Here is an 18,137-nt window from a genome sequence, read left to right as displayed (position 1 = left end):
ATCAATCCCCCATTTACGAGTTTGATACTTTCAATCATAGATTACGATAATAAATTCAACTCCATTTAAAATTGTGAATTAAATTACATATTATAGAGATATTGCAAAACGAGAAGGGAGTTGGCACCATATACGAGGTTGAGAGTCTTTTTAAACGATTGTCTACCTTTACTACAGCTGGTTCTACACGCAGTCCCTCATTTGTTTATTTTATTATTATTTCTAATTTGTATTCTTTGGATTGCTGCTTAAATACTTATCGTATCTGAAATATTAATAGTTTAATAGATTATTGATATTTATTTCTCTAATTAATAAATCAATCTGTGAGCCATGGATCCGAGTGTGCCCTTCTAGTTCCCGAATGTGAAAGAGAGGAATGGTATCGAATACAGGTGCCTATTCAAATTTGCTAGAGGAAAGAGAGGAAGTAGTGGAGCATCTCCTTCAAAAGACTCCTGAACTTCGTCCTCGAAACTTGGCCAAAAACAACTCCTTCGATATGAGGAAGTACTACAAACTCATTCTAGTCGCCGTGACGCTCATCAGTCTCCTTTTCTTCATCTTCTATAAGACGCAGTATGACAAACTCTACAACGTACTCCAGGTCCTGGAGTTCTATGGTACTAACAAAGAGTCTGGAGCGCTCACACCCAACGCCTCAGACCCATCCTGTCCAAAACTCAATCTATTTCTTGAAGACTACAACAGACGGGAATCGGATCCCCTTCCCACCTGGAAAAGTCTCAATGACAATCTGTGGATCTATAGTGCTTATTGTCCAGAGGCACATTGTTCCATGGCTATGGCCCTCGCTCTAGCTAAAGAAGAAGCCATCAATATTCAGGAACTACATTGCCAACTTTGGCATGCACAATCTGCAACAGGAGTGGAAGGTATTCTAGCAGTTGAGAAAATCAGTCAAGTAAATGGTGACAATGCAACATCCTCCTCGTTCAGTTCCTATATTCTTACCTGCGAAAATAAATATCCATCCATTGTAACCCATGGAGTCAGTTTCTATACAAAGTCGAATAGTGTTTTTCTTCAAATTGGAGGAGCAGATGAGGAACCTCTCTCTGAGTCCATCTCTCTTTGCCTAGCTCCACAAAAAGACCATCACGACTCAACCTATGTTATGTTGGAAAACGTGATTTGGCATCATATCTTTGGAGTCAACAATTTTTATATCTATGATGGGGGCTCCAGCAAGAAGTTCTTTACAAATGTGAATTCGATAGGTATTAGGAGTCACTTTACTTTTTTGCCTTGGAATTTACCTCTGGAAATTGCAAGTCGTGAGGAAGCATTGAATCTAATCAAAATGGACTGTCACTTAAGGTCTATCAAGAAATTTCAAACTTTTACTCTCCTTGAGCTTCATCAAATCCTTGTTCCCAAGTCCACCAAATCTCTTGTGGATGAGTTTGAGAGTTTTATTCCGAAAGACTCGAAGCATCTCAAAGTCCCTCTTTTGAGGTTTTGTGCTGAATACCCTGAGAAAAATGAGGTAACTTTTTTGCCATACACTTCATTGATGACTCATACCATTTTATTTCTTTCTTTCTAGGATATTGCTGTTACTGCCTTAAGTATCAATATGTACTATGCGCCACTGTCATCATCAATATCTTTGGCTCATCGGTATGCCTCCAATCATATCAATACCTCAAAGGCGCCTAATGATAAAGATGATGGCTTAAAAGAAATCTCCAAAAATATTATCTCTGTTCATGATTACTCTCCATGCAACAAATTTGACATTGACCTGAATAGCCCAGAGACCGTAAAAGACAATACTATAGCTACCAAATTTAAGTCAGAATTTAAAAGAAAGTATAATAACTTGTTTCCACACAAGGATTTGTAAATTTATGAACTACCTATATTATTTCTTTTTTTCGTTTATTTAAAATTAAATGAAGTTCCGCATTAATGTGTACGCCCACATTTACTTGTAATATTTTTTATCTATTCCTTACTATCATTCTCTTTCTCGAGATCATTAGCTTTTTCTCTTCTTTCTTCAAATTTATTTTTCTCAAACCTGGATGTGTCGCTACCAATAAGACGAAGATAATGAATGCGTTCATTTTTTGGTACATATGCTCTAATCGTTGATTTCCCCTTCCACCCAACGAGCTCGATCCGTAATTGCTCATGATCGTCTAAAAAACAAATAAACGAATGAGAGAAACGGGAGACTGTATGTATTTTACCTGTACTTTTGAAAATAAATCCAACACTCCCTGTATCAAGTTTATTGAACTGATTTTGGGTTTTCTCATCAAATAGTGTGATTTCTGGAGGCTTGTCCACATCTTCGCTAAAGAGTAAGACCTCTAAATCCTTATTTGTGACAAAAACAAGACGTTTCCCCAAAAATGGAAGAGTCATTCTTGCTCCTTCTTGAGCTAACCGAAAAAGACATACAGAGCCTTTATTCTCACAACGAGCAAAAGCCTTGACACCAGCATTAATCAATTTCAATCGATCCTCGTTCTTTGTTATTATTTCTCTTAATGCACTAGATGTGTAATAAAGGACATTTCGCTTCGTTATGTCCTTGCATCGCGTCAAAAACATTTTCGAATCAAGATCCTAGATTTTTAAAGTTTGTTATCTAACAGGGTTTCATATACGAAAAAAACTAAATAATTTTTCCTACCTTTATATCAAAATACTTCTTGATATCTTCGAAAACAGGCTCTTCTTCATTGAAATACATAAAGGGATCTTCTTTATACCCAAAAAATCGTGGTTTTTTCTTAGGAGGCTCTTGAGTTACAGGCACCTCATTTCCATCCTCACTGCTAGGTGCTTTCACATTCATAGTGCGCTCACTTTCCCACGGGCATATTTTAACCTTTTCTAAAACAGCAACAAAAAACCCACCAGTATCTTGAAGATGAGGAAGAACTCTCATTGCTTTAGACAACCCCAAAGACTCAACATTTTTTGGTGGAAACATAAAAGGTCGAATGAGACTATGCATTGACTCAGGAACATCCTCGAATTTCGAATAAATATTGAAATTCTTATCAGCTATTTTCCAGCTCGTTAAACCGGGTTTAAATTTGAGTCCAGGAACAAGGGAGGAGCCATCAACAATCCTGACAGTGTCTCTAGTTTCTTTTAACATGTGAGTTAGCACTGCCTCGTCTTCTACAGGATTAAGAGAGCATGTTGAGTAAACTAATCGACCTCCAACTTCTAATAGTTCTAGCCCTCTCTTGAGGATACGAAACTGCAAGCCGTGAAGATTATTACTCGCGTGAGGGGACCATTTCTAGATTTTAAAAAATGTACATATATTGATATACACTATGAAAGCAAACTTTAATAATTAATATATAAATTTTAAAACTGAAAGAAGAAGTAATTACAGGCCAAATATCCGCATTTTTCCTTAGAGTTCCATCTCCTGAGCAAGGAACATCAGCAAGTATTCTATCAAATTTCAGATTCTTTTTAGCACCACTTGAGTCATGGACAATCATATTTGGAAAGATGGAAGCATCATTGTTAACAATCAGAGCGCAAGGACTTTGAAGTCTCTTAATCTGATGAACCAACATGTAACACCTTGAATTATCCGCATCGTTTGCAACCACAAAGCCCTTTGGTATAGCATCAACATCTACATCCTTATGAAGAGCCTCGATAATTTGAGCTGTTTTAGAGCCCGGTGCAGCACACATATCTAAGACTTTGTGGTGAGATTTTACATCAAGGACAAGAGGAGGTATCATTGAGACTGTTTCTTGTCTTGAGATAAATCCAGACTCTGTTTCAGATATCAAAAAATTGTGAAGGGAGACAAGAGATTCCTCTTTACGAATTTCCTTGCGACTCATTGGGATTTGCCAAGCAAGAGGGCACCAGGGTATTTCTTTCGTTTGAGAACCTGTGTGACTGGTAACTTTTCGAACAAACTGGCCAACTTTACGGAAGCCGGCAACTCGAAAGGTTGTTGGAAGATCCTTTCGAAACGCCTCAATCATTTCTTGAAACTTTAATAAATAAACGAACAAAATAGTAATTTATAATGAGACACGATCTTTTTTGACTTAGAAAATACCTCCTCCTCAGATGAGCAAATTCCTTGTTCCTTATAAAATTCTTCAAACTTGGGATTGTCCCGAACAATATCCTTCCATCCCTTTCCACTGTCTTGACGCCATGCATTCTTAGGTTTGTTCTTATTTCGTCGAATACCACGACCCATGACTTAGTGCAACTGAATATTATAGTTACAGTATTTAAGAAATACAATTAATAATTATTATTTATAAATAATAATTATAGGAAAGTTTGTTATTGTCTAATGATTGAAGTTTGACTTACACCCGGGCACGTTTTTTGTTTATACTCACAACGTGTAAGTAGTAAATAAACATACAGCAGAGACCTCTGTCGACGTAAAATATGAAAGGAAATACATATCCTGATCCCAGGTACGGACTTCAATGGAAACTATTAACTAATTCAAGGAACATAATATCACTTATCACCAGTAAAGATGATCTCTAGTATCTTTTAATTGAAAATTAAAATATTTGGAAGAAAGTTCCATTATTTTTTAAACAAATTCAATGTAATTTTGTTATGTTTATTAATAGTAAAATAGGCAACCAATAACATTGCTCCAAAATAGGATGAAAATTAGGCCTCTTATATATTATGAACAAGAACTTAAAAAAATAATGAACTAAATCCAATAAATATGTAGTTTTAATTTATTTCAATATATCTAGAAGTTTAAATAATTTGAATACATCTTTTCTTATTTTTGAATGACGTTTTCAATAGTGACATCTATTTATTATTATTTTTTTTTATATAGTATAATCCAAGGTAACTAGAAATACTAAAATAATAATAATTTTAATATTTCTAGTTACCTTGGTACAATCGTGATTTAATTCATTCATTATTAACAAGTTCCCTGTGATATGTCCACATATGTTTTACTAGTCTGCGATGTAAATCATATGTGGTTACAGTAGAATTTTTTATTAGTTTCAAAAATTGAATTATTTTGGTGCGATGTGAAAAAAAGTAATGAGACCTTTTTAAAATACAATTTTGAATAGGTGTTGTTGATTAAATCTTCCGATTATTTTTGAATATCTAAGATTCTTAAGGTGGGTTTCTACATCTATCGAGATTTTGTAAATATACGTGTATCAGGTTGGAACGGACCAATGAGCGATGTATTTTTAAGGACTTTCTATATTATAATCGTCACCCTCAACAATTTCCTTTCAAAGTTAAGAAGCTTTGTGATCTAAAATGAACCTTGTTCGGAGGAGAGAAAATTCCACAAAAATATGTTTTGGAAGCATATGAGTAACTTAAGTGCTTTAGCTTTGCTTCTGATCTCTATTCAACGTTGATTACCCTAGATACCGTCATAATAAAATTGTATTAATTTGTTTAATTTAAGATGAACATATTTTCATTTATAAAATGGAGGACAAGTTGCCCGAAAAGTGTCTGTTTAAAAGGATTCTATTCAGGACCAGCCTTAGCTATTATGGGGAAACGCTTAAATCCTAATCTGGGTAAGGATGGCTCTGGATTTTAATTTTAAAATTTATTTATTAAATTTTAAAGAAGACCTTTCAAATGACCTGTTTTTTAGGTTCAACTTTTCTTAAATGATTGTAGTTTTTTTTTTTTTTTTTTGCTTTTTCAACATTTATTATTTTCATATTCTTATTTCTAAGAAGAATTGTTTTCTTAAAGTGCAAGCTTTTTCTACTCTTCCGCAGGATCTTTTTGAACGCAAAACTACTCGGACTTCAGTGGTTAAAGTGATCTAAGGATTCCTCTTGTTATATTAACCTTTCCCTCAAATTTGAATATTTTGAAATTAATAAATTTTAGAATAAAATAATTATAAATTTTGATTCTTGGATCTGGTTTTTAGTTTTTCTAGAAAATACAAAAGCCATCGCACAGGATGTAAAATAATCTATTGATTAAAATCATACAGTTCGAAACGATTCATTCCATAATACCCCCCCATGATTGTAGAGGGATTGCCCTTGGAACGACAAAAAAATAAAACAAAAAACACATAATAAATAACAGACGAAATGGTCAATGACCAAATAAAATAGGCATTTTAATTCTTCTAATAGATCCAGAATTCCTTGCCAATAAATTCATAACTATGAGTTGCATTAATATAGTGTATTTCAAAGAGTAATGCATATTTTAAATCCCTCGAGGTGTATTGAAGATATCAGAATGATTGAAATGAATACCATAGAAAACAATAAAAGTGTGTAAAATTCAACATTTAATGGGACAGATTTTCCAATTAAAACGAATTATATGGTTAATAATACACATATGCCTCTTCATTAATTACCGGGAAACCTAAATCTAGAAACCCCAATTTCCGAAAGATATCGTGAGGCTCCCCTTTCCCCCTAATCCCAATCCACGATTCCATCAATCCAAATGTAAACAACAACAGATGGTAAATCTGCTACAGATAGATAGGGATATACACTTAGTAGAGTGTGAGGAGCAATACTAATGTTACTACTGAATAACGACCCCTGCTATTATCACCTGCCTGCAGAGCGTTAGTCCGCTCAAGAAATTGTGAGCGCGCTCCCACTCAGTTACTAATTTTGTGAGCGCACCCCACTCGTTTTTTATAGCAATGAGCACGCTCCCACTCAATAAAAAATGAGCGGCGCTCATTTTTTTGCTTGTATTTGAACTAGACAACTTTACGTAGGTGTATTACAAAAAAAAAAAAACCTTTTTTATCTAATAGATAATGCTAACAAAAACATTTTGATACCAAAATCATGTTTCTAGCTTTAATATTAAGGAAGTTATGACCAATTTATGATTGAAATTTTACGCCTTTTTTCCCTAGTGTTAAATCTGTTAATGTTATAACCAACACCAATACCTGTGATCTAATAAAATGTGATATTTCAATAAAACAATATAACTTTCTTAAACATCAAGAGAATTATATGAAATTTTTAGGAATTAGATAATACAGTATTGTGCAAAAGATGATATTTTTAAATACCTACAATTGAATTGTATTATATGAAATTCAAGTTTAGGAAGATCTTCCCACGCCCGCCAGACAATTAAGTTATAAAATAGTTATTGAAAAAAAGCAGGGGTTAAAAATTAATATTAAGTACTTTAATATTCGCAGTAATTAATATTGAAGGTGCTAATGTCGAGTTAAAATTAATGTACGTCGCATAAACAGATTTTTGGGAAAGTTTACAAGATACTAGAAAAATAAAGGTTTTAAAGTCCATTACAATTTTTATTTAATCCATTATGCCAAATTTTCAAGGCTATCTTGAGATGACTGATTTTCTAGCGTACTGTGCGATTAAACGAAGCAACGGATTGAAAAAATATATATACTAGTGAAAGATTAAGAATTTATCTACATTAAATATAAATGACATCAAATTGATTTCCACTCTTTAAGAAATAAACATCCACTATTTCTACGGGGATCCCCAATACACTTATAGACTTACGAACAAGATTTTCCCTCTCCGTAAATAGGCATTTTGTAACATACCTACTTTATGAAATTACGAAAATATATCCCAAGTAAATGAAAACAAATAGAGTACAAGAATAAATATAACTTAAAGAATGATCTAAAATTGTATTTAAAATAAAAAAATCGATAAAATGATTAATAAAATCGTTTAACTATGAAATATTATGAATTGACAAAAGTATTTTTTTTTTTAAATTTTCGTTCTTTAGACTTTGGTATATTTCTTTATATATAAGACCACCTTTTGAAAATTCTCTCTCGGGGGCAGCTGAGGACGGCACTGTTGTACTATTTTATAGAAATATTTTTTGAATTTATGGGAAAGAGTCTAACAGATCCAAAGAGGTGTCTTCTAAATTCATAAAATTTTCTACAATTTCAGCGGCGGTTTGATTTCTTTTGAATTTTTTCCTTCATTGAAAAAAAGATTGATGTTGACTCAATTGCTACTAAATCTTCAGGACTGTCACAAACAATCTCAGTTTGGACGAGAAGGCTAAGTTCATCCACCAACACTTTTTCTCATATATTCTTGTAATTCTGGAGAATCACCAAAAAAATCCAAATCTTTAAGTAATAGATGAGTAGCTGTAGATAACAAACAAGTGGATATTATCTTTTAAAAGGTGCCCAAGTCTTTTTTCATTCCCATTGCTAATAAAGCCTCTACTAGAGCCTCGCAAAATTTAAGACTCTGCATCACAATTTTGATTTCTTTTCTTTAACACTGAAAGTAAAGGCAGAGTCTAGCTTAGATACATATTCTTCTCACCTTGCAAGATATCTAGGGCAGCTGCAAAATCCTTAAAATACAAAATGAATTCATTAATTAAGTCTATCTCTGCTTTGGTAAAATACATCAATCCAAGATTGTCAAATAACACATGTAGTTCATCACTACTTTTTTCAAGACCACTGGAAATGTCCAAAACATCAACAAATTTTACATTTCACCTTGTCCCATATGGGACTCTCAGAAATTTTTCAAGGACTTCTGTACCATGGCGAGACTCTATATGACGTCATAAATTTCGATATTTTAGTCGCAGTTACTGCTTTCCCACATTTCCCAAATTCACAACAAAATTTAAAACTTTTTTTTCCAACGCGTAAAAAAGAAAAAAAAATGATTCCAAGTTCCACTCACATTACAAAGATTATTTTTCTGCTTCCATTTTCAATAGATTTTGTCACGACTTTCTCAAAATGACCTTGAATTATTTCAAATTAATACCAAAATTGAACTCTATATCCACGAGTGTACCTTTCAGAAGTGCAAGATAAAAATTAGTCTTTTTTACTGAGGGTGATTTATTAATATTAAAATCGATCAAACCCTCGTTTAATTTTATTCTAGATTTGATCTGTTCCATTAATGAATTACTTTGTTACAGAGAAGAATAATTATCCATACATTGGGTTTTTTCCTTTACGGCTTTAGTTGAATTTGAGCATATTTATTGGTAATTATTCTTTTCTTTTTACTAATTACTTCATTGGTAAAATAGAACAGTCTAAATGATTTTATTGGCGTCCTTCTGAAGGGATATTCTTGTAGTTGTTTCTTCTGATGAATTGGTCCACAGGCATTTTCATTAATTGTCTTCTTTATTCACAAATTGATATAACCATATTATATATATTTAATTTTGTAAAAAGTGATGGAAAATACATGCAGTACATACATACGCATATCCTGTAGTTGCTTTTCTTTTCCCAATGGTCAAGGCTGTATAAGGATGTTTTACTCGGATATCGGATTGTAAAATATTTTCTAATCTTAAAACGAAAATAAATAAATTGAATAACTATCTATTATTGAGACGAATGTATATATAAATCAGAAAGGAACATTCGTGCTTGATAGATCTAACGATAATTCTGTCAAATATTCAAATTACTATTAAGAAAAAATATTAAATAGTTAGAATTAACATTACCACAAGCAATTCAAATAATGTTAAGTGCTAATGGGCAGTGGTTCCCAAACGGTGTATCTTGAGGCGAGTTAAAGTGTGCCGTACGATTTATGACAACCATACATTATTTGCAATAGCTTATAATAACCAAGATGATTGGTTTAATTAAAATAGGTGTGTCAAGAAATGTTTATTTGTCTTTTGGTGTGCATTGGGCACAAAAAGTTTGGAAGCCACTGTCTAAGGGAAAATGTAATTAAGAGGTATCGTGCAATTTCCTCCAGTTAGGCCTGATAATTACTTTGAGATTAAACACAAGGTTCTCGAGTTTTTTTAACGTAGGGTTGCGAGAGATTTTGAGATCTTATGTCAATTTATAACGTATATATTAGAAAATCGTATTTCAGTTTGGAAAATTATTTTTACAAAAAAGAAAGATTTATCGATCAACGTAATTTCCACACAAGAAGGAGATGGAGGTGTCTCTGAGGCAACTTCTGTCTGAGAGTGACCAACTACATGGGAGGGAAACTCGTCAACCGAAGACAGCAGAGAGCCAAAGATACAGCATTGAAAAAAATATTCTAGATTTTCTTGAGACAACTTTAACCGTCTTTTCTTGTAATCTTTAAAATTATTCTTTAACTCTCAAATGTTTAGAGATTACTTCATACTTATATGTTCTCTTCTCAAGAATGAAATAATAATGATAACAGCTGTGAAAATAAAAATAAAACATATTTTCACATAGCAACTAAAAAAATTCACTATATGATTTTTTTTTTTGGGGAAATGAGTTACTTCCATAAAGAGAAGAAAATTCTACATTAAAAATAGCATTAGAGTAGGGGAAATAATATAATTATATTGAAATTCACATATATTTATTTGAGTATAAATTTTGAAAACAATGCACACCAAAGATAGGCGAGAATGCTTACATCAGAAGGGAGAAGTTAAAACCACAACGATCTATTAAATAATGAAGAAAAAGAAAGAAAATCACATTTAACAGCCGTTTTTCCTTTTTTAATAGCTAAACTCAGTTTTTTCTTTGCACATAACCCTTGATTAATTATACTTCATGACTCGCCCAAATATATATATATGTTGCGCCTTGCCTAATTTATTTTCTTAATCATAAACAATTTATACCAGCCCCAAGAAAAGCCATGGAATCGACGTAGCTCATGGACAACGCGCTCGGGGGGAAACTATTTGGCTGAATTCAATGTGCGTAGGTTCAAGGAATACTAAAAAACAACTGGAAGTGCGTCTTAAAGTCGAACTCACTTTTTTTCTACACGAGGAGGCTGACATATTCTTCCTTTGTTTTTATAAATTATAATAAAGGAAAACTTGGTTCACCAAAGTTAATGATTTTTTTTTGTTATTACTTAATTACTAATGGAGTGCAAGTGTTCTGCTCCTGGATGCAAGCAGGGCTATGGCAGCATTACTAAGGATCCGGATGTGAGCTTTCCCAAATTTATCATGAAGGAATCCAAAATTCTTCCAAATGGCTAGGGTCATCCCCAGAGATACGATTTACTAGACACCAACAGCGAATTCAATACTAAACAGTCTGCATTTTAAAGTGACGGATTTGATTACTGAATCTTTAGATCCATCCTGTGATAAAGGAAAATCACTCCAAAGAAGGTAAGCAATGCTCCTCAATACTATGAATATTGCTTGTGAATATCTGAGACGGCTCATTCTTTGCTAAATTTCTTTAAAAATATTTTTAGAAACACTGTCCAATCCTTGTCAAATGTGTAGACAACAAAGTTATAGCATAATTCAGAAGCATTCCCTTCAAATTCTAAATTATGCACTTTAATATAATATTGCAATTTTTTCCTTTGTAATCTTAGTAATCAGTAATACTTATAAATTATATATATTCACAGGTGGTTGAAAGAGGAAGTCATCCCATCCAAGTGGCCGAATCTGGCAAGTTACTTCTCATCACAATTGCCACCTCCAAGATCAACACAGTCATCAACTAGCACCAATAGAGTGCATTTGGAGAATGAAAGACAAGAAGCTATGGAGTATGCAATGTTTATGAAAGAGACCGTTCTTTCAGCACAATATCTCTAGTGTCAAACTTGCAGATGCCATTTTCCATGAGTCCACCATGGAAGGCACTCAAGTTCTACTCCAATGGGAAAACAGAAATAGAAACTGCTGAGTTTGCTGAGTACGTGAGAAACCACTGAATATAAAACAACACAAGTTGGGTGCATGAGGAGGGATGAACTCAGAAAACCCCTTTCAAGAAACAACAGGATGAATGTGGGGTTCCTCAGGAGTTTGCAATATTTCTAGATGAATGGTAGAGAAGTGGATCAAGAGGTCTGACTGATGAGACATTTCTTGCAACCAAACATACCTCTTTGGCAATTGCAGATCTGGCAGAGTATCATCTTGAGACTGGAAAATTTGAATATGTTCTCCCAGCAATGTTTCAGACAGACCCTATTGAAAAAAGATTTGGTTGGTAGAGACAGTTAAGGGGGGTAATTATTTCAATAGTGTAAAGCAAATTCTCGTGGCAGTATGGTCACTGGTGAAAATATCCAATTTCGACTTTTCCAAGGTCAAATAACTCCTGGCTGATGATGCTATAACAAAAGCTGAAATCATTCTCACAGATTGGCAACTTTACAAATTGGAGACAGTCACAACCACTGGAAAGATCAAGGCATTGTACTTTGTTGCTGGATATATTGCATTTTCTCTAAACAAAAAAGTCCAATTTACATCATGCAAAAAATGCCTTTGCCTTATATTTGTATAATTACAGCTTTGGGCTGATCAATTAGAGGTTTACCTTATTATTGGATAGAGAGTATGTTCTAGTTGGATACATGCATCAGTTGAAGAAATCTGCCCCCCAAAAAAAAAAATAAAATATATATTAACTGTTAAAAAAATAACTATTAGTGAATTCTTCATCGTTTTATTGTAGGTCATTTCATACCATTAATGAACATCTCCTAACTATAAAACTTTCTTTTCAGGATCTTCCAAAAACAGCAAGGAATAGTATTTTATATTTGTATATCACTATTATTGTTAATACCCTAATGGAAAATTCTAGGGAAAGGAAAATCAAACTTATAAAATAGTTTTATGATTTACAATAACAAGAATGGCATGTTCTTACCAAGAAATAGTTAGCATGGTATATGCATAAAAAAAAAAGATTATTGTTATTACAAAAAAATAACCAAAAGTGAATTCTTCATCGTCTTATCAATCTGCCCATACTAACAATATGAATTGGTTGAATGTACTTAGTTTTTTGTAGGGGAAAACTTTGTATTTAACAAATATCTAAAGGATATTAGTTTCACATTAATATTTTCCTTATTTGACACAATTCACATCTTCAAGTCTACCTATATAAAGCCGAGAAAAGATAAGATTGAGATCCTTAGTTAAAATTATTAACTTGATTTGATGAAATTAAATCCCTTATGTCTGAAAGTTGATCAATATGATATGCAAATTGAGAACATTATGGGGAAATTCCCCCGCTATATAACTTTATCTAGAGGATCTTCAACACCAGCAAGGAATAGTATTTTATATATATCACAATTATTTTTAATACCCTAATGGAAAATTCTACGGAAAGGAAAATCAAACTTTTAAAACGGTTTATGATTTACAACAACAGGAATGACCTGTTGAAGAAATAGTTAGCATGGTACATAAATCAATTTAAGATATCTGCCTCTAAAATAAAAAAATGATTTTAGCTAGTGCAAAAAAGTGAAATTCTTCTCGTCTTATCAATCTGTGATACCTATTTCAACAAAAATAAATTAGTGAATATACTTACTTGTACTTCAGGGAAAATGGTTTATTTAACAAATATCATAAGGATACTACTGAAACGTAAATAGTTTCCTTATTTGACACAATTCAACTTGTTCAAGTCAATCAATACAAGGCCGAAGAAAAAATAATTTCTAAAATCTTATCCTTGAAGTAGATCAATATGATATGCAAATTGAGAACATTATGGGGAAATCTCCCTACTATATAACTTTCTCTAGAGGATCTTATACACCAGCAAGGAATAGTATTTATACTGTCGGATAGTTATCACAATCATTATCCAAAAACTTGCTATGTCTGCACATCTCTAAAAATATATAACTATGATATGACCTTAAATCAGGAAAATAATAAAAGTAAATACTCAAGTACCGTTAGTTATTATAATACCTTAAGCTATAAATGAACTTCTTAGAAACTTATGTAGAAGTGAGATACGTTCAAGTCTTTTAGAAAGGATCAGAAATTCCTATTATGTCTACAGTTTTGTTTACACTATGTGTAGTCATATTCTAGAATCACTTTACTTTTAGTTGAGGGTATTATTATAGTTTTTAATAGGTAATAGTAATTGAGTATTTACCCAATATTTTATCCAATATCCCATGAAAAACCATCAACAACTTGCAAATCTGGTCACTGTTTTTCTGCCTAGATTCTTAAAATATCGATAAACTTAACAACGTTGTGGTGAAGAATTCTGCGTTGCTTACTGGAGATAAAATATTTGCCATCACCAATACAAAAACAAAAATATTACCAAACTGAAAATGCTTCAAAGTCATGTTTAGAATATTCGGATCTGTGTAGCCAGAGCCAAGAAGAAATCATCATATTATGCAAAATTATGGCAAGAATGGAAACTATTTAAAGAATGACTTAGCATTTAAAAAAAAGGTGAATGGAATAAAGAACTTTAAGCCACATTTAAAGAATCTAAGTAAGAAATAATAGAAGTAATCAATAAACGGCTGTAAATATTTAATCCTGAGAGGAGAACATGTCTGAGAACGTATTGGCCCAAAAAAGTATAGGATACTTCTTGTTCTAAAAACACTATGAATGCATCACCACGAAGCTGAAATGTTGTGAAAATGGTTGAAAAATTACTGACTTCCACTGTCTATCATATACAGAAAGGTATGTTGCTGTTTAGGGCAAAATGATCGCAGTAGTAAAGAACATGGAAAACAAAAATACTTCAATTAAGGATGCAATAACCTAATTGTCATAAAAGATCATAAGCCACTGATAAAGGTATTAGGTGATATAACGTTGGATGAGATTACAAACTCTCAAACTAAAATGAAGATCTATTATGGGGAAATTCGTAATCGAATATGTGAATGGTAAAGACAACTGAGCTGAACATGGGACGCAATATCAAGACGTCCATCAAATCCACCAGAATATGACCTGTAAATACAACAAACCACATCGTCGACAAAAGTTTTAATCGAACCATGTAGACTGGTTTGAGATAAAGAACCACACAAGTAAAGATGAAACTCTACAAATGCTCATTAATCTAATGAATATTGAATTCCCTGAGAAAAAATACCACATGCCCAATGTTAAAATAAGTTTTGGAATGTACAATATAGTATGCATCAAAATGATAAAGCAGGCAGCTTAAAGAATAAAATCCTACACTCTACTCACCAAAGAGCCACAGCAGGAGCGCCAGAACCATAAGGCCTATTAACTCCCCCACTTTTAAGTAATTTTTATAGTACTAGCAATAAAAAATCCCTCTTTGAAATTTATTTGTTTTTTTTGTTCTTTAGGAAAAAAGTAGAATGAAAAATCCTAGTCACAGCCCATAAAAACCGCAGGTGACGTCATCATTATATAATTTGGTTCTTTCCACTTGGAAACAACTTCTGGCACCAGTGTGCCGCAGGGATGCTAGAAAAACGACGTAAAGATGTTTTCTGCTCAGGAATATTCAAGGGCATTAACGGAGAACGTCTTTAAACGGGTTTCCTTTTGATCATTCGCTTTCAGATTACATCAGGAACATTCACATGTTTTTTTTTTTTAGGGGGGGAGAGAGTGGATAATTGTAAATAAAAGTTAATCCTTCTCAACCTAACAACCTCTTGTAGTAACCTTTATAAGTAAGTAATATTGTAATATTTGATTGAGCAACGTAGGCATAAAATATGTAGCAATTTCAGATCATAACGTTAGGTACATACAGAAGGAAAAGGGGCCATAGATTCAAATCTATTCATAAGAGCAATTCCTGATCATTTGAGCCATTGTTTGTCTCTTTTTTATAAAACAGGTTTAAATGGTATTCGATGGCCTCAAACAATAAAAATATGTGATAAAAACGAAAAATAAGTAAATGGTGTATGGACGTTGTTACATTGATAGAACTTGGATCATTAAAAGGGACAGTAGACTATCAAAATAAACCTATAATTTTTAACTAAGGTACCTATTTATTATTATTTTTAAATACGGAAGTAGTGCCGTTTGTTATTGTGTGTGAAAACTTTGAAAATAAACAAAAGAATATAATAATAGTATTTAAGTCCTACACGGGGTTAAAAATGTACTCTGTATTTGACAGTAAGTTATCGATTGTCAAGTTATGAACAATGGGGAATGAGCATTAATTACTTATATTCGTTTATAAGCAAAGCGACATAGAGTGGTGCCGTTTTGTACCCTCTATATTATTCACATAGAGGGCACTGACAAAATTATTCTGAGCATGCGCCATTTTTAAACAACCTTAGGTTTTATAATCAAGCACGGGGCCATACAAGTACCCCCGATCCCCCTCTAATAACAATATTTATTCTAATAAAATGCATTTATATTAAGAGACCGAGCATGTGTCTCTTTTAAATTACAGTTATTGACCCATATACATTATTATATTGTTACGATCCGTTTTGACTACTTCAAATGCAATGCCCCTACAAGGAGTCAATAAAAACAATTTGTTCATAGAAATGGACGATAATTTGGAGAAAAGAATACATATATATGAAAAAGGGATCCCAATTTATCATATCTAGCCAGTAGAAAATTAGGCTATTAATTCAAATTTCAAAAAATTAAATTAAATTTTTGTAGAGACCGAACAAAAGCTTCTCAATATTTCTTACTTAAAGGTTTTATGGTCGAACTATATTTTTTGGTGAAAATCGTATGGATTATAAGTAATATGGATAACATTATTTACAATCATACGCAATAAATGAATAGTGCTGCTGACGTGTGAGTTCAGGAAAGACTTACAAGCTTAATTTAGTCCACATTAAATAAAATGAATTCAATATATCGTTGGGACAAAACATTATTAAAAGGATGATGGGCGTATTCCATCCGCAAGAGTTTCATGATCAAAGAATCCAATAATTATCGAATAGAGATAAAAAGGGGAGGACTTCAACAGTTTAATTAAGTTTTAATTATATCGTTTGGGAGAATGGACATTCTTCCCGAGTGTTCTTCCATCTCTGTTTGTAAAACATATTATCAGTATGTATTACTATATTATATTTGGACAATCCAACTATCGAGTTATCAAAAAAGATCAACAAGGACCCCCTCTAACATCCAAAAATACATTGTCCGCCTCATGTTGTATAGGTGTATTGCTAGACCTCAAAGTAGTTTAAACTCCATAGCTGTTGGGTTTCTAAGCATCATTACACCCCCACAACCGGATTGTGCAGGTGACACTTCCCTGAGCATAAAAAACCCTTCTAATACCTCAAAATAAGGCTCGTCCTACGGGTAGTGCAAATAAAGTGCTGGACCCCGAGGCAGTTTAATTTAAACACTGCCACGTTTCCAAGCATCAATGACCCTTGTAATTTCCTATAATACACCTCAACCATGTGTAGGTGAACTACTGTAACCCAATGCAGGTAAAATTTATCCAGCGCCGTTGCTAGAGCATTGAGGGCCCCTCTAATATTCCAAAATAGGTACTTTGAAGCTCAGGGAGGTGGTAGCGGAGAAATTTAAGCTGCCTCGGGGCCCAACCGTTCACCTTTGCAACTTGTGAGTCGGAGTTTATTATAGCATATTGTAATATGTCATTGTTTCTTAGAAGTGTCTCAGCACAATAGTTTAAACTGTCTGTGGGCCCAACACATCGACATAATTATATTATTATTCAGGCTAAGATTGGCTCACATAGCCTACTAACTCATTTGATAGGTTATTTGAGCACAATACATAACTATTATGCAACAAGCTTCTGATTGTAAAAGCTTTTTAGATTAACTAAGTAGCTAATTAGTGGGAATTAAATCAAGTTACTTTTTTTTTGCTAACAATGTAGTTCATATTATCAAAGCAAGAAAATCTGGAAAACATCATTTATTCTGTGGAGGCAAGGCAAAAAACGGGAAAACATGTGGATAATAGGTTTTTTTTACAAACAAAGGGCAGCATTGTTTTGACTCTAGATGGAATTTGCAGGAGTGCTTTGCCGTAGGGTAATTTTACTGGAAATATGGGGAGTTTCCCCATGCATTATTTAAGTCGGACAAAATAGGACATTTGGTTGAAAATTGTGATTTTTTATAAAATAACTACAAAAAATTTGAATAAGCTAAAAATATTTGATTTTACCCTTCTTTTTTAATTTTTTTTTTTACTCCACCAATAAAAATCCTAGCAAAGACACGGTCGAACCCACTCCCTCATTTTTATTTTATATATTTAACAAGTAAATTAAAATAATTGGCCCCCTCCCGCTACAAATTTTCAAAGTATTGTCCTCTCCCCCCTATATAAAATAAACTTCAAACTTGGAGGGA

The 18,137-nt window shown here is 32.9% G+C and overlaps 2 protein-coding genes across 2 annotated transcripts; one reads left to right on the top strand and one right to left on the bottom strand.

Annotated features, from left to right (window-relative positions):
• The first annotated feature begins 20 nt into the window (after nt 1-20).
• Nucleotides 21-1,936, top strand: LOC121114328 (uncharacterized). The gene is made up of 2 exons (XM_040708256.2): nt 21-1,510; nt 1,571-1,936. Exons 1-2 carry the CDS (start codon nt 380-382, stop codon nt 1,868-1,870), a joined length of 1,431 nt encoding a protein of 476 aa, XP_040564190.1. The 5' UTR covers nt 21-379; the 3' UTR covers nt 1,871-1,936.
• Nsun2 (tRNA (cytosine(34)-C(5))-methyltransferase Nsun2) lies at nt 1,889-4,400 on the bottom strand. The gene is made up of 5 exons (XM_040708255.2): nt 4,082-4,400; nt 3,387-4,013; nt 2,669-3,289; nt 2,220-2,601; nt 1,889-2,168 (listed from the first exon to the last, which is right to left on the bottom strand). Exons 1-5 carry the CDS (start codon nt 4,226-4,228, stop codon nt 1,972-1,974), a joined length of 1,974 nt encoding a protein of 657 aa, XP_040564189.1. The 5' UTR covers nt 4,229-4,400; the 3' UTR covers nt 1,889-1,971.
• Between the last annotated feature and the right edge of the window lie 13,737 nt (nt 4,401-18,137).

The sequence above is a fragment of the Lepeophtheirus salmonis genome, chromosome 3 (genome assembly GCF_016086655.4).
Source record: "Lepeophtheirus salmonis chromosome 3, UVic_Lsal_1.4, whole genome shotgun sequence".
NCBI classification, from domain to species: Eukaryota; Metazoa; Arthropoda; class Copepoda; order Siphonostomatoida; family Caligidae; genus Lepeophtheirus; species Lepeophtheirus salmonis.
The sequence above is the reverse complement of the archived record's forward strand: the minus strand, read 5'-3'. Positions and strand labels throughout refer to the sequence as shown.

Coding starts and splice junctions, on each gene's coding strand:
- LOC121114328 (XM_040708256.2), top strand. CDS start 380: ATGGTATCGAATACAGGTGCCTATTCAAATTTGCTAGAGGAAAGAGAG. Junction 1,511..1,570: donor AATACCCTGAGAAAAATGAG/GTAACTTTTTTG, acceptor CTTTCTTTCTAG/GATATTGCTGTTACTGCCTT.
- Nsun2 (XM_040708255.2), bottom strand. CDS start 4,228: ATGGGTCGTGGTATTCGACGAAATAAGAACAAACCTAAGAATGCATGG. Junction 3,290..3,386: donor AAAATGCGGATATTTGGCCT/GTAATTACTTCT, acceptor TTTAAAATCTAG/AAATGGTCCCCTCACGCGAG. Junction 2,169..2,219: donor ATTTATTTTCAAAAGTACAG/GTAAAATACATA, acceptor TTTGTTTTTTAG/ACGATCATGAGCAATTACGG.